This window comes from Suncus etruscus, chromosome 13, assembly GCF_024139225.1.
Source record: "Suncus etruscus isolate mSunEtr1 chromosome 13, mSunEtr1.pri.cur, whole genome shotgun sequence".
In the NCBI taxonomy this organism is placed as follows: Eukaryota; Metazoa; Chordata; class Mammalia; order Eulipotyphla; family Soricidae; genus Suncus; species Suncus etruscus.
The window spans coordinates 92,036,175-92,060,780 of record NC_064860.1 but is presented as its reverse complement, the minus strand read 5'-3'; the positions used below and the strand labels follow the sequence as shown (position 1 = coordinate 92,060,780).

Here is a 24,606-nt window from a genome sequence, read left to right as displayed (position 1 = left end):
TTTTGTTTTCAGCAGATATACTAAGTGAGTTAATATTCCTAGAACTAGAAGAGACTAGAATATTTTTTCTTATAAAAATTCAAAAACACTTGAGAATTAATTAAATATTCCTTTTACTCGGTGTTTCATAAAGAAAGGATGAATGAATTTATCATGCCATAAGATATGTGGTGTAACACAAATACATAATAGCACTAAAATCAAAAGTGACCAAATTGCATAATTGGTTCATTAGAGATCTGCTCCATATACTAAGAACTTTTTACATAATACTTTATTTAATTCTGGAAAACATATGCGTTTTGGGGCCACACCTGGTGATGTTCAGGGGTTATCCTGGCTAAGCGCTCAGAAATCACCCCTGGCTTGGGGGACCATATGGGACACCAAGGATCGAACCCAGGTCCATCTTGGATCAGCCATGTGCAAGGCAAATGCCCTACCACTGAGCTCTTGCTCCTGCCCCTTAAACCACTTTTTTTATCCTTTATATATATATATATATATAATATATATATTTTTATATATATATATATATATATATTTTTTTTTTTTTTTTTTTGGTTTTTGGTTTTTGGGCATACCCTTTTGACGCTTAGGGGTTACTCCTGGCCCCTAGCTATGCGCTCAGAAATCGCCCCTGGCTTGGGGGGACCATATGGGACACTGGGGATCGAACCACGGTTCGTCCTATGCTAGCGCTTGCAAGGCAGACACCTTACCTCTAGCGCCACCTTCCCAGCCCCTATCCTTTATATTTTATCCCCTTTTAAATCATTTTGCTTTAGATAGAAAACTAATGGCAAAATTACAAAGTAATATGTTCAAGGTTACAGAAATATAGAAGAAATGCTTGCAAGTGAGTTTAACTCCTAGTTACTAGAGCTTGGAAGCTACCTTATACATCAGAGAACCTTATACTACCTTTTGTTCTCACCTGCCCTTTTATGTACTGCTTAAAAAATAGCCAGAATCTGGGCCAGAGTGGTAATGTAGTGGTACGGTGTTTGCCTTGCAAGTGGCTTACCGAGGAAGGACACAGCATGATCTTGGGCAACACATGTGGTCCCCTGAGCCAGGAGCAATTTCTGAGCACAGAGTCAGGAGTAACTCCTGAGCACCATTAGGTTCAGCTCAAAAACAAAACAAACAAACAAAAAAACGAAAAAAAAAAGAAAACAAAAGAAAAGAAAAAAGAAAAAAAAGGAATAGCCAGAATCATGCTCACTTCAGCAGCACAAATACTAAAATTGGAATGATACAGAGATTAAAATAGCCCCTGTATAAAGAGGACAGGGAAAGATGTAAAAATGTAAAGATGATAGGGAAAATATTAGAACAAATAAAATACCATCTGAGTAAAAAACTTAATCTTCTACAAGTACTTACACTGTTTTGTACTCCACATTTTTCTTCTCTATCTTGCTCAGGTTTTATTAAAATATACTTAAACTATTGAGGCTGTTTGTCCACAGAAAATTAAGGGTTAAGAATTAGAGATCACATATTCTGAGAACCTTAAATTACACATTAAAGATTCGCATTCATTTTTAAGAATCAATTCAGTTTTACTCCATGACCCATGTCTCAGGACCAGAGATTAAGTTCCTTCAATATGACATTCTGATATCTAAGTAACCAACAGATTTTGGCATATATTATAGATTCCTAAAGGCTTTAAAGTGACTCACCTTTCCCAAGACATCTGTGGAGTTATTTTCCATAATCGTGGGGATTTCTGGCTTAGCTTAAAGGCAAATAAAACACAGTTAGCCATCCTGACAGCCATCAGAACAAAGCCAGTCTAACTGCTACATATATGTGTATGAACACAGACGCATATATGTGCATAAGATTTGTTATTCATCAAATAAACACTAAATAAAACACTCATTATGTACATGGCAGTATGACAGGTGTCTAGGAAATAAAATAGGGTAAATCGTGTTCACTCTTCTTAAGAAATTCACATTTTCATAGCAGGAGAAATAGAACATAAGATAAAGATACAGCCTTGAATACAACTGCAGCAGCAGGGACTCTCATTTTAATTCTCTACATACCACCAAGTGTCACTCCAGAGCACAGAACTAGGAATAACCTTGAGCAAAGCTGTTGTGCTTCCTTCAACAACAATGGTGACAAGAAATTCACATTTTTTAAAGAAAAATACTTACTTATAAACAGAAAGTATGAAACCCTGAGTTATGAAATTAAAGAGGAATTAGATGAGGAATTAGATGAAAACTGTTTTTTATTTTATTTTAAGCACTGTGGTTTACAACATTTTATTGATATAGTTTTATTCATGAAAATTACAGCACCAAATCCTCCATTAGAGTATGTACTTTCCTCCCCTTTTGTCCTAATATTTTCCCCACCCCCCCATCCCAAGGAAAGTCTTTAAAAGAAATTTAATCTAACCTTCAAGATAAGAGATTTTTGGTAGGTGAAAGTATTATATCTGACACTTGAAATGTTTTTGTTTTGTTTTTGGCTTAGATTAAGGCCTAAAACCAGAGGCCCTTATTTATAAGTCTATCTCTGCACATAGAATGCCTGTCTCGAATACAGGCAAGGGGTGGGGGAGGAGGGAGTTGGGGGGCATTGGTGGAGGGAAAGTTGCACAGGTGAAGGAGGGGTATTCTTTTTTATAACTAAAACCCAACTACAAACATATTTGTAATCATGGTGCTTAAATAAAGATATTTAAAAAAATAAAACAAAACCAAAACTAAGCAAAACCAAAAAAAAAAATAGTGACCAAGGTCACTATTAAATACATATATCTCTGTTCTTAACAGTGTCCAAATCAAAGTTGACAATGAGTACAGTGCAGGGAACTAACATGTCTTCAGGTTCATTTTGGAACGTAACAATGAAAATCATGTATAGATTAGTGGAAAAGTATTAAAAGCCCTTGTCGTGGGTACCATCCATGACTGTGATATCCACACAGAATTTGCCTCTATATAATAAAGTAATTTAAAGGACATGTCGTCCTGACCTATAACTCTCTTTTAAGGATTTATCAAGGCTTTGGAATCACATTCAGTTCACAGAGCAAAGAGGAAGTCTAGAAAAACGTATGGGAACTTGGTAGATAATAACAAGTTCTTTGCTTTTATGTGAGATAACTTTGATATATATTCTTCCAAGATTCTCTAATGAGAAAGAGCTCCAAACCTACAGTGCTAAGTGGCTAGAAAATGTAAATAAAGTGCTCATTTTATTTTGTTCATTTTCTCCTGTTTTACTGACTTGTTTTACTGCCCCTGTTTAGATGTTTCCAAGGGACCTTATAAACTAGATAAAATTCTCATTGTTTCTCTTGATTATTTTTCTGCCAGGGGAGCCAAAATCATGAAACTAAAACACTCATGAAAGGAGGAATATATCTAACCTTCCATTAACCAAAAATGCCACCAAACTGAAGGGCATGAAAGGAAGAAACAATTATTGAAAATCACAGGGGTAATGGATATAAATATTCTTTTTGAAGCTGAGGACACTTGGGTTCTGAAATGGAGAAGGAATCAGTAGGATAAGAAAGGCAAAGTGGACAGAAATAAATGTGCAGGCAGTTGGGAAAAGCTGGGGAAACTTTGTCGGTGTGTTAAAGTGTAATAGGGTTTCTGCTGGGGGAAGGAGAGAAATAAGAGAGATTATGGAATAGCGAATGGATCTGTGATGCACTAGCTTATGCCAAATTGTATATGTTTTATTTTAAATTGTTATACTAGAAAAATAGCCAAGAAATACAGAATAGGGCTGGAGAGACAACACAGCTGTAGGGTGTTTGCCTTGCACATGGCCAACCCAGGACAGATGATGGTTTGATTCCCCTTATTCCATGTGGTCCCTCAAGCCTGCCAGGAGCGATTTCTGAGTGCAGAGCCAGGAGTAACCCCTGAGTGCCGTCGGATGTGGCTTCCCCCGAAAAAAAAGAAAAAAATGAAATGCAGAGTAAATTTGGGATCATAAACGTACCATATCTGTATGTCAGGTTCACTATAAAATACATCCAGCTGCTGCACCAAAATATGTTAAAATTCAAGTGAGACTCTAGATCAAACAGTGCAACTGGTGAGTTGACTAAAGAGAAAAAAATCCCAGAGAAGGGAAAATATAATTCTGCAAACAAGTAGAAACTCTTACTTTAAGAATACACCAAAAGGAGCACAACTAGAAATGTAAAAATAGAGAAATTTAGATACAAAAGGGAGATCAGTGTAAGACTTGAAGGTATCAAGGAAACTTAAAGGAAAGCATCAAGATCAAGATGAAGCTATTTATTTTATTTTATTATTTTTTCTTGTTTTTTTGAATGTTGGAAGGTCACACTCAGTGATGCTCATGGGTTACTCCTGGCTCTGTAACTCAGAAATTACTCCTGGCAGGCTGTGGGTACCAAAAGGGATGCCAGGATTCAAACTCTGGTCAGCCTCCTGCAAGGCAAAAACTCTCCTTGTTGTGCTATCACTCCCTCCCCAGTTGAATTTTAATGCTGCAAAAAGATGAGCTTAAACGCCAATAAGGCAATTAGATCAAGTAATTGTGCAAGAATGCTTGATTAAGTGAGACATTTGCCTAACCGAATTGATTTCTTTTTTTCTCATCTTTGAAAGCAGGCTTCATTGATTTGACAGTCATAGAGCTAGCATGAGCAAATGGTAATATTGATATCAGAGAACAGCTTTTCCCAAACCTTCACATGATATTATATTTGAACTCTTAATTATTCGGAGCTATATTAGGCTCTATATCATGTTATCTATCGCCTAATCACCAAGGATACATATTTTCTAGTCTATGAGGTGAGATTGACGGCAGGAGAGACAGAGAGACAGACAGAGCTAGTAAAAGCAATAAATAAGAGACCGGTGTTTCTTTCCAAATACTGAATTATATGACCTCCATTAATAATGCAATAAGATTCTAGGTAAAGTTTTTCAGAGAACTGCCATTCATAGAACTGAGGAAAGACCAGCAGCCTTTGCCCTAGGGTTTGGTAAGACTATTTTCTCTTTGTTTACCTCATTTTCAAAAAGCAATTAACTGCTCATCCACATCACTGCTTTCCTTATTGCCTTCACATACAAATAAATCTTGGTCCCAAAGATTATATATTTAAAAAAAAACCAACAACCTAAGCTGGAGGTTTCTGTTTGCTAAGGTTTTCCTGCATGACTGAGCAAAATAGAATTTTTGCGTCTTTTCTCAAGTGTGCACTGTAGGTAATCTGCAATTGTGGATAGTGCAGCTCAGCTCCATACTCTATCAGGGACATGGGGTCATCTCTACAGGTCCTTGTTTGGAGGTGAGAGACACCTCACCATCCTCTTCAGTTGGAGGAGACTGAGTATGGTCTCGGAAAGAATGGGGAGATGGGGATTCTTGGAGACTTTCTTTGGAGCTTTGCTTATTATCTTCATTTTGTCACACCGGCCCCATTCTGCCTTGCTCTTGGCAGGCAGCGAAGACAATTAGGCAGAACAATTAGAACTTGGCAGATATAATTAAAGAGATTTTTAGCATTCTAAGGAAACATTAGAATTGTAGATAAGATGTATTCACCAAGTTGACTGATTTATGGCTTTTTCCGTCTGGTTTGTTATATGAACTTGATTATTATTCTTTAGCTTCCTAATTTTGTTTCCAACCCCAACATAAACAAAAAGTGTCAAGGCAAACAGAATTCAAGAATAGCTATCTTTGTAAGGCTGTTCATCTTCTTAGAGAAAGAGCAAAGCAGAAAAAAATGAGACAAGAACAAGAAAGTAGGAGCCCGGAGAGATAGCACAGCGGTGTTTGCCTTGCAAGCAGCTGATCCAGGACCAAAGGTGGTTGGTTCGAATCCCCGTGTCCCATATGGTTCCCCGCCCCCCCCCCCCCCCCCCCCCCCCGTGCCTACCAGAAGCTATTTCTGAACAGACAGCCAGGAGTAACCCCAGAGAACCGCAGGGTATGGCCCAAAAAAAACCAAAAACAAACAAAAAACAAAAACAAAAAACAAAAACAAAAAAGACCAAGAAATTAAAGAACAAAAGCTTTTACCAAAAACCTTGACCATGGTGGAGCTCCTCAATGTTTTTCCTGGTTTGATCGTAACTTGACAAGAGAATTTGAGATTGTCATCATGGATTTGGACTGGAGAGAGTTTGAGAGCATAATCTGCACCAAGTTTCACTCTGTCTTTCAATACTATAGAATTGCTGATGGGATGATCTCCAGTGAAAATCATTTCCTGAGTTCCATTATGCTCCTGTAGAGAATAAAACAATGATCAGTTATTAAGCACTCAATTGTGGCAGCTTTGGACAAGGTGTTAGGTAAGTATTAATTCATTTGTATCTTCTGAAAATCAAGACAATAAAAAATTATGGAAACTCAGAGATAATTAGTATGCTATTAGTGATTCATCATTATACTGGACTTTGAATTTAAAATTGTTGTCACTTTCTCTTAATTATATATATATATATATCTTAATGCACAGATATCTATTTTTCTTCTGACCTTCTGCTTTATAATCTGCCTTAAAGCCATATATCTGAAAAAGTATTGGGGGAGTGCAATACTGGGGGCCAATGACAGATCACATCCTCATTTTAATGTTTAGTGTTGCGAGAAGACTACATTCTTTTCTATGACTGAAACCCAATTACAAACATGTTTGTAATCATGGTGCTTAAATAAAGATATTATTAAGCTTCTTAAAAAAATGTTTACTCTAGGATTTCAACTTCAGCCTATTTTTCCTAAGCTTCCTTTAGAAAAAGGAATTTTGGGGGCTGGAGCAGTGGTGCAAATGGTAGGGCATTTGCCTTGCATGCAGCTAACCTAGGTTGGATTGCAGTTAGATCCCCTGGAGTCCCAAATGGTCCCGCAAGCCAGGGGCGATTTCTGAGCACATAGCCAGGAGTAACCCCTGAGCATAACTGGGTGTGGCTCCCAAACCCCCCCCAAATTGATTATTATTGAAAGTTATTTCAAAGATATTCTGATGCTCAAGGATTGAAGTCCAGAAGCCCAGGATGGGGTACTTTTTTAAAAAAAATTGCTCAAGAAAACTAGGAAAGTGAATCACTGATATAAATCAAAACCACAGATAAATACTCATGTGCACATATTTGTGGAAAAGGAAGAAACTTTAAATTGGAAGAATTTCCCCTTAAATGGGGGAAAAAGTCACCAAAATACTATAAAGACCCATGATATGAAATATTTAGTTTAAGAAAACGAGATGGGAGCCAGTGTTATAGTACAGCCTTTTACGCAACTGACCCAGGTTTGATTTTTGGCACCATATTTGATTCCCTGAGCACTGACAGGAGTGATTTCTGAGAATAAAGCTAGGAGTGAATCCTAAGCAAAGTCTGGGGGGGGGGGGGACAGAGAGAGAGAGAGAAGGAGAGAGAGGGAGAGAATTTAGGGTAGAAAAGAAATAGAAACAGTAGATGAGGTGATTCATGTATACATTGTGGGTGAATAGAAAAGAGTAAAAATGTGCAAAAAACCCAAACTTATCTTTATGTTTATAAGATATACTTATTAGAAATTTCAAAACACAGTTCTTTTGGTGAACCGGCCTAGTGTTGTCATCAACTTTACAGATAGAAATATGGATGGAATTTTCAGTGAAGAATTAAACTCTGCTTAAAATCCTTATAAAGACAGATCTACACTGAACTACTGTCTTTCTAAAGTAGAAGGATACAGAAAATTAGAGGAAGAAATCTATGTTCTGGAGAAAGGGTCTCAAATGGCACCAAAGAACAGTGTGGTGACAGAGGAATGAAAACGTTTAACTCAGCGTTTGTTGAAGTGGAAACCAGTTAAGGAAGCAGGCTTCCCCTGCAGATCCTTCATCATAAGAAAACAAATTTGACAGCTTTTGCTTCTAGCCTGGTGACTTAATTTTTGTGTGTGAGGAATTTGGAGTTCATAATGCGTCTGGGTCATGGAGTATATGACACACCATTTTAAATGTTTCTGCCTGTCACGTTGTGGAAGAAGGAAGGAATCAAGACTAGTGAGACCTTTTTCCTTTTGGTCTGTGGTACCACTTGTCATAAGTGATAGACAAATATATTTAAAAGGCAAAGCAATAGAGTTTCTCTTTCCTTCTGAGCAATTGTCTCAGCGGTAACTGGTTTGTATTGCAAACAAGACAAATCTCCATTCAATTCCTGGCATTTCATATGGTCCTCCAAGTCAGGAGCAATTTCTGAACGCAGAGTCAGGAATAACTCCTCAGTGTCACCAGGTGTGACCCCAAAACAAACAAACAAAAAACAAAACAAAGAAGTTTGCAAGAACCAATATGAGTGGCTGCCTTACATAGAACTAACAGCAGGAGGATGGACAAAACAAGTGCAGGGAAATAATGCAATGTCTATTAAAAGAAGAAAAAAGATGATGCTAATATTATGCATTATCACCTTTAAAATTTGGTATTTTATTAGCCATAAATTAAATTAACAATTGTTAATTGTTTTAGGCACTGTGAAAATTTCTCTCGTCTTTTATATTCTTTACAACAAACTATAATAAGCTGAGCTAAGCAATTTGTTCAATAAAGTAAGAAGATACTTAAATTATAATATTAACAAAGATGGCCAAGAGCAGAGATAAATAGGTTTTAGATATGTATTATAAAACAACCCCAAAGCAATGAAAACTTTTTAGAATATTTAAAATTAAAGTTAAAAGGAAATGACAGGAACCCAGAAATTTTTATTTATATTTGTCATTTCAGATGTGTTTGCAATTTGCAGTTTGGTAGGACTTCTTAGAAGAGATTGATTTGACTTTGATCCTGGAGTCTGTGTCAACTCTTGTCCAATAACAATAGCCTTAGACAACCAAGTACACAAAAAACAGCAGGTAGGAAGTCTTATGAAGTCTCCATTCTTGCCTGTTTTGATTTTATGTTCTTGTTCTTCAAAAAGGAACATTGTCAAATATTAATAAAGAATTCTAAGACTAATGGGACTCTCAACCTGGTATACTTTTACAATTTAATGAGGTATGTTGGTACAAGTAATTCAACTATCATGCATCTACCCAAAAATGCTGCTCAATAGATATTTGAATACTGCAGACTCACTAACCTCTAACCTCACAAATGTTTACTTATTTCAGAAGAGTTCACTATCTTCCTAATTAATTTGAGGAATTTTGAAAAGTTATAAAAACGATGCTTGAAATATTAGATTTTGTTATGTTCTGAGTATGGGTTACTATGTTACATTATTTAGTTGCATTGCCTAATTTATAACTTGAAACAAAACCATGGAGTTAGTATTATGAATTATTCCCCTTACAATTGAGTGCACTAAAATTTAGGGAACATATCCAAAGTCATACTTCATTCTGAGATAAAAAAAAACATTTGTACCCAAATATGCACTGGAATATGTACATTAAAGTCTTTTCCCATGTGGAAAAAAGTTAATAAACATTAAACAATCAAGAAAAACAAACATGATTACATAAATTTGTACACTGCTCACTTCTCATTCTGTTCTCTGTTAACTCTCATACATGCAACCATCATACACAGTAACATCAATCTCCAAGATCCACAGGCATATTTTAAAATATTTTTCCTTAAACAACATACAGAGATCGGAAGAGGGTGGGAGAGAAATTGGGGACACTGGTGACAGGAAACATGCACTGATTGTTGAACTGGTGTACATGGTTTGAATGAAATTCAATCATGAGCTATTTTGTAACCACAGTGTTTAAAGTAATTACTAAAAACATAAGTTTTTCAGAGAGAAAAGAGCACATCAGGTAATATTTGAAAAATAATTTGATTTTTTTATCATAAATTTTTTCCTATTTGCTAGTTTATTAAAACTTTTATTTTAATTATTGATTATTTGGTGAGCCTTTGACTATATTCTGGGATCTGGTCTTATTATCTCAATCTTAGCTTTTAGGCCACACAGAAAATAATAGAGTCAGGACTTGAAAAATCTGATTTTTCCTTCAACAGTTTTGCTGTTAATTACTCTGCTGTATACAATCACACAAAACTGATAGAATGAACAGTCCTTGACTTTTTTTTGCTTAGTATATTTGAGAACAACACTTTTATAAGAAAAAGTAGTACAAGCTCAGGATCTATAGAAGACAAGGAAATGAAAAAGTTAATTGAGCTTTTTGGCTAGAACTGATGCTGAGGCTTTGGGCTTCAGTCTTGTCCTCCGAATAAAGCTGAATTTTCACAAGCCATAAAGAAAAAGAAAAAAAGAAAGAACAAGTTAATTAAGTATAGGACTAGGGTAAAATAATTGGCAAGAGCAGGCCTGGGTGGAGTCCCACTAAACATGAAAAATATCTTTCCTAAACATCTAAAAATTAAAGAAAAATTTATTTTATTTTGGGGCCACATCAGGCAGTGCTCAGGGGTTACTCCTGGCTCTGCGCTCAGCAAACACATCTGGCATCCTCAAGGGACCATATGGAATGCCAGGGATCGAACCTGGGTCCATCTTGTTTCGGCAGTGTGCAAGGCAAATGCCCTGGTGCTGTGCTATCTCTCTGACCCCTAAAAATATTTTTGAAGAGACTTTCCTATTTTTGAGCTAGAGACTTTGATTCTATTCAGGTTAGTGATGCTAACTGATCAGATCTCTAAGGTAGTCCCGGCCCTGTGATAGAGCTAGGAGTATTAACTATAGTATAGATTAAGTGTTGCGTGGAGAGCGTTTATTCAATAAAGGCTGCTAATTCTATTGCTTGCTGTTACTTTATCCCCAGACTGCTTCTTATCTTCATACTACTTCCATATATTCTCCCTCCACTCAGTTCTGTCAAATCAAGCTGCTTGACATACTCATTCATTTCCTCCATCTCAATTCATTGTCAACACTTTGTAAATTGGCTAGCCCGTTAAGTTCGACTACAAAGAAGCAATTACGGTCAACTACCATCAGACAGAAGGAATTATAGCTGAGTTTTTGAACTCTATGTTTCCTCTCAGCATGGTAAATAAAACTTACCCGTTGCACCATTTATTATATTAATTAATGGAAAAATATGACAGATATTTTAGTATTTAGCTAATAAAATAATTGATAGATACAAAATTTTAAATAGAAACATCTGTACAGGTATTTTTTGTAAATTATCTTTATTTAAACACCGTGATTATAAATATAATTGCAGTTGTATGATTACAGTCATGTAAAGAACAGCCCCCTTCACCAGTGCAGGATTCCCACCACCAATTTCCCAGATCTACCTACTCCCCACCCCACCCACACCTGTACTCGAGACAGGCTTTCTTTTCCCTCATTCATTCACATTGTTATGATAGTTTTCAGTGTAGTTATTTCTCTAACTGCACTCATCACTCTATGTGGTGAGCTTCATGTCATGAGCTGCACCTACTGAGAAGATAGGGGGAAATAAGAGTTGGGACTGAGGCAGTAAAATATTAGAAATGAGATTTTGTAGGGCAGTATCAAGGTCACAATACAAGATGGATGTTATGGATATATAAAATATATGCATACAATACTATCAATAGGAAAACGAGGAGAAAAAATTCAGTGACTGTCCCAACATAAACCAATACTAAAACGGCTCGCCCTCCTCCCAAAGTGCATTTCCATTAGTGTAGGGAGAGGTAGGGGGAAAGCCTGAGGACCACTAAGAGTCCACCTGAACCCACTTCTGGCCATCTGAGCTGGCACCCAGGGAAGGCCTGGAGTCAGGGGAAAAAGACAAGGACGGCTGAGGGGCCTGCCAAGCCTCCCAGTACTCCCCAGGCCAGGGAGAAGGGCTCCGGTATGGGGCCTCCCCAAACCCCATACCTGGCAAGAGCTGGTCTCCAGAATCAAAGAGGAAACTGGAGGCCAGATGTCTGCCTGCCCTCCTCCCCATGCACCTCCCTCCTGGAGTACGGAGGGAGGAGGGAAGCCTGAGGACCACTAAGAGTTTACCTGAACCCACTTCTGGCCATCTGAGCTGGCACCCAGGGAAGGCCTGGAGTCAGGGGGAAAAGACAAGGACGGCTGGGGGCCTGCCAAGCCTCCCAGCACTCCCTAGGCCAGGGAGAAGTGCTCCGGTATGGGGCCTCCCCAAACCCCATTCCTGGCCAGAGCTGGTCTCCAGAATCAAAGAGGAAACTGGAGGCCAGATATCTGCCCGCCCTCCTCCCCATACACCTCCCCTCTGCAGTACGGAGGAAGGGGGGAAGCTTGAGGACCATTAAGAGTCCACCTGAACCCACTTCTGGCCATCTGAGCTGGCACCCAGGGAAGGCCTGGAGTCAGGGGAAAAGGACAAGGATGCCTGGGGACCTGCCAAGCCTCCCAGCACTCCCCAGGCCAGGGAGAAGGGCTCCCGCATGGGGCCTCCCCAAACCCCATACCTGGCAAGAGCTGGTCTCCAGAATCAAAGAGGGAACCAAAAGCCAGATGTCTGCCAGCCCTCCTCCCCATGCACCTCCCCCCTGGAGTACGGAGGGAGGGGGGAAGCCTGAGGACCCCTAAGAGTCCACCTGAACCCACTTCTCGCCATCTGAGCATCTGTACAGGTATTTAATTATGTGCTTTTATACTTATATGGGACTGTTTGATTGTGATAAAGTTCTCTTCGTGCTTTTAAAGAAAAAAATCACTATTTTCTCTTTATACACCAACTTTGGTTTTATTTTGAGAGCACACCTGACTGTGCTCTGATATCACTCTGGCAGGACTTGGGGGGACCACATGGGGTGCAGAGACTGAACTCAGTTCAACAATGTACAAGGCAAGCACTCTACCCATTATACGAATGTTCCAGTTCCATTTATCCACCAACTCTGATGATGAACATCTTTTACCCCCCCCCCCAAGAATATCATATACACATAGTTTTAGGGTCTTGGTGTAGTTCATATGTCATTTTTCTGATCAAATATTTATTATATAGCATATACATAATGTAAATACTATTAATATAAATACAATATTATTATAATATGTAATATAGTATATTATAATATACATATGAATATAATATTAAACAATATTTATATTAATAATATTGCATAAATAATATATTAAATATTATTTCTCGTTGATAGTACTATTAAATATATTCTCATGTAGTCAGAATTGAACTATTATTTATTCTATTCTTTCACTAAAAACTTCCTTTTATTATAGGTAGTTTAATACTGTTTTGTATCCCTTCAGACCCTAGAATTCAAAACAAACTCTTATGTTTATTGGATTGGATTGAATTTTCTACTGTGGAAAATTGGGATTATAGTTGGAATTAAAGCACAAATATGTGTCTATACTTGATTTCCCAGAATAAACCTTCAGACTTTCTCTGATGTCTGTATGCTTGTCCTAGGACACAAATGGTAAAAATATCCCTTTCCTTTTATTTGCCAGTTGAGTTTCATCTATAGATGCACAATCTATGATTTCTTAGCCCACTGCCACCTCAAATCAAAGTGTTCACAAAAGGGTTGAGCTTTAATCTGTGTCTCTACTCAGTTATTTCGCATGTTAGCTCTAATACAATATGATGCCTCTTTGGCTGATAGCTATATTTCATTGTAGTCATAATCTTGCAATGTAACTGCCTCAAATGCAAAGCATTCTATCCAGGAATACTTCGAACACAATTTTAACACGGTATCTGCCACATTTGATGATTTTTCAAAAATTATAGCTGAGAATCCAAAAAAACAATCCTTTCTGTGAAAATTATAAAGGAATTGACCAAGATACATAAAATTACACATCTAGGAAGAAAAGACCTTTATTTTCCAGTAACTTATGATAAACTAATTTTAGCATCAAATTGTTACCAGTATTTACAGTAGCACTTGAAATGGAAACATTTCATTTACTGGATTCAGTATTACTGATTTCTGCTCTCCTGAGCTTTGGCTTACTATCCTGATTTAAATTCTTTTCCCCCAAACAGTCTCACCACAGCATATATTTGTAAAAAATAATTAGCTTATAACTATTGTTTTATTATTGTTAGCTTAAATATTAAAACTTTAAAATGTGGTTTGGATAGAATATTTATGCTCTCTGAAAATTCATAGAGGTCACGACATAGAAGAGCAGCACATTTTTCCCCAACACAAATATATTAAGCAATTTCACATCAGACTAGCTGAATCCTAGTCACCAGCAGCATAGTGCTCAGTGACTGTGGGGAGTAAGGATGTAAATCAGAGGAGCAAATAGATTTTGACATTTAAAAAGGGAATGCACAGTAGGAATTTAATCAGCACATTTGCCAATACAATGTTCCCTTTGAACAGAGGCTCTTTCAGCATAATTTCTTAAGTTATCTCTATAATAGTGTATTATTTAAAGAGAAGGCATGGTTGAGGTACTAATAGAAGTGTAGAACTTTCTCACTGTGTGACCTTCAGTGAACTTTCTCATTTTCTAATTTATCCTAAATATCCTGGCAAGATCCTAAGATAGTGTTTTCATAAGTTTGTTAGTTCCTTTGAAGAAACTCACTAAAGCACACATTATCAATTATCAATACACTGATATTTTAATAAGCTACTGTTCATTAATAATAAAAATATGATAATAAACTTAGTGACCATCAAGTTGTCATGAGAATTACCATCAAGTTATTACCAAATTATCAAGTAATAACCATCAAGTTATTGCTAGGATTATAAAAAAGAGAACAAAGAGAAATAAACCTTTCAATATTTATTATTTATTTATTGCCTTTGTTCTAGGCACTGTATTGTATGTTGCAGCTTTTTAAGAATGATGATGCTTTTTGTTCTGGAAAAGCTTAGAGTCACAGAAAAAAAAAAAGCTGACCAAAGTCTTTATATTTCTTTGTATAAAAAATACATAGACTTGAGATAATGTAAGTATATGATAAATCAACTTACTTGCCAAGTAGAAAGCTCTTTAATAAAGATCTTTTAAATTTAAATTATATTTTTAAATTGTTGTTTAGCTATATTATTCTTACTAATAGTAAAATCTAAAAATGAATGTAGGAACTATTTTACCTATAGACAAAAATGTTAATTGTGGCAAGGTATAGAAACTGAATTTATACCCCATTAATGTTTGGTATAGCAGGTTTCTGCCTTGCTGAGATTAAATTTGTATATTTTTAAGGAGAACATTACATATTGTTTTTGTGAAAGATAACTGACTGACTTATATCAATGATTGGCATAATACCTAGGAAGCCTGCACTTTTAAAAATCAAACTCAAAACTGTAAAAAAAGGTTTTTCTGACAGATTACAGAGAGATATTGTAGAATTTAAAACCATTTGAGAAGTCATTTTAAAATATTTTTATCTTGCATCACATGGACTTTCCAAAAGGTATATAGGTTATACAGTAGGTTGTATTTTAAGGCCTATTTCAAATTAGTTACTTCATATCTGCCACATTCTCAAATAAATAATTTTATGTTAAAACATCTAATTTTCAAAAAAAAATTGTATAACAGAAAGCAAACATTAAACATTTTTCATTAAAAAAAAAACATCTAATTTTCTAATAGTCCATAAAAATCCAGATAACTTATAATAAAAATGACCATCTGTGAGTACAATATTTTGCTGATTCTTAACTGAGTTCCTATGAGTTCTGAAAGTTTAAAATCTTGTGGTTTTTATTTACATATTAATACAATTAATATATTATTTGTATAACATAAAAGAACATTACATGATTATCAAAATTGTGTTTATAACTATATTTATTATTGTGTTGATATTGTGTTATCTGGTTTAATGATAGTTGAGGTCTACTACATATAACTAATATATACTTAAAATATGTATATTATACTGGCTAGATTTAGTTTGCCTTGGAAAAGTTCACATAAACTTTATAGCTTGTGGGTCAAAGATAGCTCAATTGGGTAGAGCTCATGTTTTGCATGCAGGAAGTCTGGGTTTGATCCCTGGCACTGCATGATTTCCTTGAGAAAGGTTAAAAGTTATGAGTATCCCCCAAGCACACAGCTGGGTAAAGCCCCCAAACAAAATAAAAATTCAATTCTTTGGATTTGTTTTAAAGTCAAAAATCATGGCAACTTTAAAGCCATACTTATGTCAATGATGACACGGAGCAACAACTTTTTGCCAGATGTGCAGAGGTGGGTACACCCAGCAGTGCTCAGGGGCTGTTACTGGCTCAGAGCTTAGGAATTACTCCTGGCAAGAGAACATATGAGATACCAGGGATCAAGCCCAGATCAGCTGTGTGTAAGGAAAACACACTACCCACAGTGCTATAGCTCTAACACCTGAACAACTTTATTATTCTATTTTCCTCATGTATATTTCTACCTATAGTTTTTATAGGCATAAAGGTTTTCTATTTCCTGATACAATGCACTGAGTATACACCAGGATATGGAAGTAAGAGTTCTGAAAGGTCTATTCCTCTGCTTATATTGTTGGTAAAACAAATATTTGTGCTATGACTGTCTCCATTTCAGAACTATCACCTGTTTTTCTTTATGTAATCATGGTTTGGCATATAGTTTAAATATAAACTAACCTTTAGGAACTAATTTCTAAATTACTGTTTCATGCTTGAAGGCATGCTGAGTTAGAAGGAATTCATCCTTGGTCATTCTCCAACCTTTCACATAACACCTGCCTCAAAATACCTCATGTTCAGTCGGTTTCCTTCCTTCGTATTACTTGCTATTCATTTTCACTTCATTAATTTTTAAAGATCATTACGGTTATTCCCTGCAAAGGGCATACTTACCACCAACCATGCAAAGGTGAACTCAGATGAAATTCCCAAGGATATATTTTGAAAGCATGGTATTTCCAGAGTCTGATTTATCTCTGTTTCTATTGTGTGATTGCTTCTCTGCTCATCCTGTGTAACTGTGACAAAAGCATAAGGTGGAAAATATGTGGATCTGTTACTGATCTGTAAAGTATCTTTATTAAAGAAATGAGAACATTCTTATTTATTTTATTTTTAATAGAAATAACAATATTCATATAATACATAACAAGACACGTTCAGTTACATAGTGTATGAAATCAAGTTATTTTTCCCCTTTATCAAAATTTATGCTCCAGCTTTTCCCTTTCTTGCCACTAACCACTAAAATTCAACTATTTTCCAGGCACATCTCTGATGTAAAAAAAGCAAAATTCCACTACAGTCCCCATTGTATAAGTGCCAGATAAAGGAGCTATGGATAAGGAGAGAGGTGGGAGCATTGGTGGTGGGAATGTTGAACTGGTGAAGGGGGTGTTATTTTTTTATATCTGAAACTCAACTACAAACATGTTTGTAATCATGGTGCTTAAATAAAGATATTTAACTAATATAGGCTTTTATTTAAAAATAAAGATTTTTTTAAAAAAATGAAAAGGGAGCTATGGGAAACACAAAAGGTAACATGCTGAAAAAATACAAGTAAATTATCTTAACAAATTCAACTCTGGTTTGGCGTATTCTTTGCATTAATCCCAAATTTGCACATTAGGTTTCAGATAGTACAGACTATAACAACAATATATCTTCTACACATCTTTTCAATCATTTTAGAAAAACTTTAGTTTCAGAATGGTAGGTTCAGAGAGCTCTGATATATCTCTTGCTCCACATGCTCTTCTAGTATTTCTAATCCTGATGATACATTTGTAATAAATAAACCTATATTATCACATAAAAGTTATTTACATTATCATCAGTCTTGCTATTATACAGTCTAAGAAGTAGTAAAACTGTATAATGACATCCATCCACCATGATAATATTATGCAAAATAGTTTCACTGCCCAGGAAATCCTCTGAATTGCTTTAATTTATCTCTTCCTTTTGCTGAACTTCTGATATTTACTGATCTACTTCTTTCTTTATGCCTACTTCTCTTTCCAGACTTTATAAACATTTATTAACATTCACTCAAGGAAGAAATAGTACCAAAAATATACAAAGAAATTCAGATAAGCGATTGAAAATTAGTTTTATTTTAAAAATGACATGATATGATAGTGCTTAGACCCTCTTGGGCAAAGTTACACCACAGAAAATTGTGACTAAGTTATTAATAATGTTAAAGAATGTTCAATTTAGAAATTAAAGTATTTTATTATATAACATCTTGATTTATTTTCTATATACAAATCTGTTAGTATGTATGTGCTTATCCATATTTACCATCTTATTTACCAACAAAAGATATCTATATTAAAAAAGTTTTAAGTGGTTCTTAAGATATTTGTGTTTCAAACTTTTAGAGACTTTATGTGATTTTTATCACCTATGCCTATCATTTTTGTTTAATTTTTTATAATTATTAAATGATTGTGTTCTTTCTTTTGGAGTTTTACTTTTACTTGAATTTTTAGTATTACAATTTTCTATGGCAAAGAGCATCCTTAGACTGATAGCTTCTTTCTTTTTTTTTCTTCTTCTTGGTTTTGGGGCCACACCTGGTGATGCTCAGGGACTACTCCTAGCTATGCACTCAGAAATCACCTCTGGCTTGGGGGAACATATGGAATGCTGGGGGATCAAACTGCGGTCTGTCCTAGGTTAGCGCATGCAAGGCAAATGCCCCACCATCTGTGCCACCGCTTAGGCTCCAAGACTGATAGCTTCTTTCTGATCACTCACATACTTAAGAATATTTCTAGAGGGGCCGGAGCAACAGCACAGCGGTAGGGCATTTGCCTTGCACGTGGCCTCAGTTCGATCCCCTGGCATCCCATATGGTCCCCAGAGCCAAGAGCAATTTCTGAGTGCATAGCCACTGGGTGTGGCCAAAAATTTTTTAGAAGTATAATTGATTGGTCATGAAGTAAATATATTTTAATAATAAACAGTAAATACATTTTTAAATATTCAGCTTTGCTGCTTAATAATGCTATATATAGCTATTAGAACTCTGTTATACTTCAATATCTAATCAGTATCAGCTATCTTGTTTACTAATAACTATTTTCACCTTTTCTTAATTAAAACAAGGTCTCCTTTAGGTTGATTAAATAATGGTTCTCTGTACCTTTCACTCCATGAACCTAAAATTTTTCTAAAGGGATTGAAAAGATATGTAAAAGATATATTGTCATTATAGTTATCATCAAATCATTATCAGATTATTATCGCCACTCAAGCCAACTGCCAAACAGTTCCCAAAGTGAAAAGATAGACTCTCACCTCAAGAAGAAACCAATACTCTATTGCTATTGACCTACTCTCAGAGGCCTCCTTTCCTCCACCTCCCTTTACTGTAGAACTTTGCTTGCTACCAGACTCAGTTTCTGAGAAGTCCCTGTCCAAGGACTTTTCCTGATATGGGACTGTTGGGAGCCGTTTTTCAGACTCAACAAGGCCAAATCACAGGTCAAAGTGGTGCTTCGAATTGTACATCGACCCCCCACTATTTCTAAAAACTTAAAAGGGAAATGTTTATCTTCTTTGAATATCTTAGATGTATTCCCTTAACAGGTATAGCCCTTATTGAATATCCTCTTATATAGGAACAATTTTCCCCATTGTTGTGTGTGTGTGTGTGTGTGTGTGTGTGTGTGTGTGATCTGTTCAATAAGGAATCTGGGTAGAAAAGTCTCTGTTTAGAGTTCATGTTAGAACCAAGTTATGAGGATTGTTGGACTTGTTTTCTCAGCCCCCATATGCATTAATAATACCTTGTGGCATTGTCTCTTTTATGCATAGGCACATTAAAATGGGAAAATATTTACATATGCAAACAAGTTCTTATCTAGTAGAGATAAGAACACACAAATTTTGTAATGCAGTGGGGCTTTACACTCTGAACATTGTCATAATGACTTGGCTTAGGTCTCAAAATAACAGGCATTATACATTCACCCCTGAGCCATAGATATCATCTACAGAAACAACCACAGTTGTCTATAACATCACCAGGTAGCAAAACCCTACCAGGGAAGACTTGATCACTGCCCTGGCATCAACTTTCTCCAAAGAGGGTTCTCTTAACACCCAGAAGACTTAGAAACAGCAACAACCTGTTTTCTGAGCAGGTCTCTCTGCATTGCCCTTTAATGGTGGGGTAAAACCAAAGAACACTCCACATCACCTGGACTTCAATATAGGATCTTCACAGAAACCAGGATCTCTAACTACAGAAACCAACAACAGGGATTGTTCAATTTTTTTTTTTTTTTTACTGGGACCACAGAGAATGACTCGGGATTGGACAACCTAATATTTCTGGAACCCAGAGTTGTTCTGATGCCAGAATACTTCAGGGGTAAGGTCTCCTTATATTTAGGCCAAGGCTTTTCCTCTCTATTGCCCCCATATTTTTGCTGGGCCTATGCAAACAACAATTGCCACTCTCACATGGTTTTTACTGTATTTCTTTAACGATTGTCCTTAAAAAAAAAGAGCTTACTAAAAACCTTCTGCTATTGCTTTAATGAGTTCATTGGTGATACAATAATTTTCATAAATATACTTGCTACTCAACTTTTTTTTTTTTTTGGTTTTTGGGCCACATTAGTTGATGCTCAGGGGTTACTCCTGGCTATGTGCTCAGAAATTGCACCTGGCAGTCAGAAGATGAAGGATAATTACAGAATTATAGCACTTTTCTGAGATACTTAGAATATACAACATATATACATATAATACTCAAAGAACAAATACAATGGTCTAATAGGGTTGAAACTCCAAGCACTGTATTTGTCAGCATTTGCTGGGGAGAAATGTTCAAAAACAAGTGGAAGAGGAACAACATAAAGCCTCCACTATCCATTATACTATAAAGAAACCAGCAACAATGGAAAGAACGGTTTAGTGAACAGGTATGTAATCAGCCTTTTACTACAAAAGCCTATAATGTCTTAGGGAGCTTATATACTGATATTGGTGAAGAATATGATTGGAAGTCAGAGACTCCAGCAGTAGCGTTTCCTAACAATATGTTTTAGTGCTTTAATCTTACTATGTATAAAATAACGTCTCAGCTTTTCTGTCCACAAAGATTCTTGGATACAAAGGGTAGACACCCTAATTTGACACCTCAGTGATCAGACATACTAAGTACCATAGTCAGTTTGCATTATGAAAATGTCTTGATAAAACACCCCAACATAGCCTTTTTCTCTGGTTTATGTCCTCTATTAGGACCTGAAGCATATGACCATTAAAACCACTGAAACAGTCAATTGCAAACCACAGACTTATATTACAGGACCTACTCATCGAATTAACATTTCCTCTCTCTCTCTCTCTCTCTCTCTCTCTCTCTCTCTCTCTCTCTCTCTCTCTCTCTCTCTCTCTCTCTCTCTCTTTCCCTCTTTCTCTCTCTCTCTCCCTCTCTTTCTTTCTCTCTCTCTCTTCTCTACTTCTCTCCTTCTCCCCTTTCTTCCTCCTCCTCATCAATTCAATCTATGTCAAATAAAAGCCACACTGATAGTTTCTCTTTAGGAAAGGAACTTTGATACATAAGATGCAGTGGAAAATACTACATAGGGTAGGTATCCTCCTACAGAGGTAGGCCTCATTAACACATTGTTTGTACTTGAGATGCGAAACCTATGTGTAACCTAAACTGCTCTAGCCATTATATTACCCTGAAACCTTCATTTAGCAAGGTCCAACCCCTTCACTGATAAAATAGCCTAGAAACTGGGGAAACCTCCCAACTCTGACACACCAACCCAATCTCTATTTGTTTACTATTTTTTTTAATTTATTTTTACTATATTTACCTATTTGTCTGTCCTCTTCTCTCTTATCTTTTGCTCTCCCTTCCTCTTTTTCTTAAGCTATACCTAAGCTAATTATTTATCTTAATTCAACCAGTCCTTAAGAGCTCAGACCCATACTATTAGGATCAGACCTCTAACAACACCTTAAGAATAGATCACTAATGTATGTCTTTATGTGGGCATGAGTACATAGAGAGAGGATTCCTTTATGAGAGCCAAACCTAAATTGTAAACAACCCATGCCTATAGTATATATAGCCCCTCCTATATACTATTCCTCCTCCCTCCTTTCAGAAATACTACTATCCCTTCACCCCACATTTCCAATCTGATATCCCACCTTAATAACACTCTATACCCTCAAGTTCTTAACCCATTAGGTATCAAGACCGACCTCCTGCCCCAATAAGCCATCGCCCAGCTCCCAAAAGGACACCCACTCAGTCCCACATCTCGTCCCCTAGCAAGAAACTACAACTAACACCCCTGCTCATGCTCTGTGGAGAACTCTACCCGAGCCCTTTCTGCCGCAAATCATTTCTGAAACTCAACAAGATCAGGGTGTGTGATGAAAATGTTCCCTGGATTTCATTCTCCACAGAATATCTCAAAAGACAATGGGGAAGCCTATATTCCCTTTATAAGATTAAGACCTCTATAATACTACCTCTTAACCTGTTTATCCCCAAATGTAAGGTAGTCTCCTGTATCACTTTGTTCCCTTAATTACTTTTTTAAATTCATTTTTATTTATTTTTTCTTTTATATATATTATCTTTTTTTTCTCCTCCTTAACTTTATTTGTTTTGGTTCTGCTTGGTACAAAAACCTACAAGAAAAAGTTTTTCCTGGGATTAAAGCTCAGGTCAAAACCAGGGCACAGAGATGATGGAGCCTGACACTCTCATCCCAAATGCACCAGCAATATAATATAGCACCATTTCTTTTTGCACAGGCATACTAAAAAGGGGGAAATTTTACATATAGAAACAAGCTCTTATCTACTAGGGATAAGAACTCATACATTTTACAATAGAGGGGCACCTCCCACCTTGAACATATGTCATGTTGTCCCAACTTAGACTCCATGTAATTAGACAGCAATCATGCAACCCTGAACCCTAGATCTCAGACATAGAATTGGTTTTATTTTTTGCTTTTTTTTAATAACACTTACATGTGAGATCATGTGATATCTGGCTTTAAGAAACTACTTCTTACTGTTTTATCATCATAAGAAAATATTATAATTGTGTGGAATAATAGATGTTAATCTTAATCATTTTGTAATATACATCAAATAAAACATCAGGCCATATATTAAAATGAATAGTGTTTTATGTCAATTACATTTCAGTGAACTAAAAAAAAGGCAAGATAAGAATTGCAAATTTAGATAATGATAGCATATAGTTAGACTGAGATTGTCAAAATTATTTATCAAGACTACATTGCATTATCAATAATATCCTGCAATTATGTTCTATGTTAATTCTAATACCATTATCTAACTTTCTTTTATTACCATGATATTCTAATTTTCTTTTCTTGCTTTCAAAATTACATTAATAAGTTCCCAACTCTTATTATAACCAAGAAAACTAAAGCCACAATGTACTTTTTTTTACTTGGGGCTGGGGCTCAAGATTTCTGAGGTTTATTCCTGGTGATACATGGCCAGTGATTCAATGCTAGGAACAATGCTCCTTGAGCCATGTAGTGCCAATGACCATAAGGGTAGCCCCAGTGGTGCTTTGGAGACTACAGGATACCATGGAATAGGACCCAGGACCCTTGTACATTTCTCTGGCTCAAATTGTAATTTTATAATATATTAATAACTAAATATTTTAATATGTATCTAAATATTATAATTTTAAGTATTGGAAAGCAATTTAAATGAGTCAACTTTAAAGTCAGAGAGTCACATTTTTTTTGTTTGGTTTTGGTTTTGGTTTTTTGGGCCACACCCATTTGATGCCTCATGGGTTACTCCTGGCTAAGCACTCAGAAATTGCCCCTGGCTTGGGGGGACTATATGGGACGCAAGGGGATAGAATCGTGGTCCTTCCTTGGCTAGTGCTTGCAAGGCAGACACCTTACCTCTAGCGCCACCTCGCCAGCCCCGAGAGTCACATTTTTTACAATAACTAGAAAATTCCTAACCTAACAAGAAATACTGTAAACTGAAAATGAAAAGGAATAAGTGCTGGAGATAGGACAAAGGTTTAAGGTATTAACCAGATCTAATTCCTAGTATAGTCTGTACCACTTGGAGTGATCCCTTAAGCAAAGAAGTAAGCTTGAGCACCTCTGGGTGTGTCCCCAAAACCAAAATGGATCAAACAGCAATAAAATAAAACTTACTTTTTGTAATATATTTCTACCATCATTTTCAAGAAGAGAAACATGCAGAAACAAAATGGAGTAAAAAAAAACAAAATTTCTTCTCAGTCAAGCACTCAGCAAGTAAAGAAACACAATTTAGACACAGTCTTTTGAGCAGAAAAGGCAGTAGAATGATGTAGGTGACAAAAGAAAGGAAACAGGAAAAGGTCACAATTGCTTGTGGTCTCTCATAATTTCCATACTACTTCTTTTTTTTCTACTATTGCAATTTGCATTTGTTCGTGTACTTCACAAATATTTGTACCTGTGTGTGCTTATTTTATTCAGTGAACTTATAAGTTTAAAAATCTCAAAAGAATGTAAGAGGAAAATGGCTTTTGTTTTGTTTTGTTTTGTTTTGTTTTATGTGGGAGTCCCACCCAGCTGTACTTTGGACTTACTCCTCCTGGCTCTGAGTTTAGGGTTCACTACTAGTGGGCTCCAGAACTGTATGACTACTGGGGATTGAATCTGGCTCACAAAGCACTTTGCATGCTGCACTTT

At 36.2% G+C, this 24,606-nt stretch overlaps 1 protein-coding gene and 1 non-coding gene across 2 annotated transcripts in view; one reads left to right on the top strand and one right to left on the bottom strand.

Annotated features, from left to right (window-relative positions):
* Positions 1-24,606, bottom strand: part of CD96 (CD96 molecule) — a 103,340-nt gene that overhangs the window by 71,749 nt on the left and 6,985 nt on the right. Inside the window, exons 3-5 of the mRNA XM_049785608.1 lie at positions 16,754-16,878; positions 6,058-6,265; positions 1,692-1,747 (exon numbers count right to left, since the gene is read on the bottom strand). Of these exons, the coding sequence (XP_049641565.1) occupies positions 1,692-1,747; positions 6,058-6,265; positions 16,754-16,878 (389 nt within the window). The remainder of the gene's footprint in view (positions 1-1,691; positions 1,748-6,057; positions 6,266-16,753; positions 16,879-24,606) is intronic.
* Positions 1,221-1,324, top strand: LOC126026919 (U6 spliceosomal RNA). Its single transcript, XR_007502105.1, has one exon. It is a non-coding gene; the product is annotated as a U6 spliceosomal RNA (small nuclear RNA).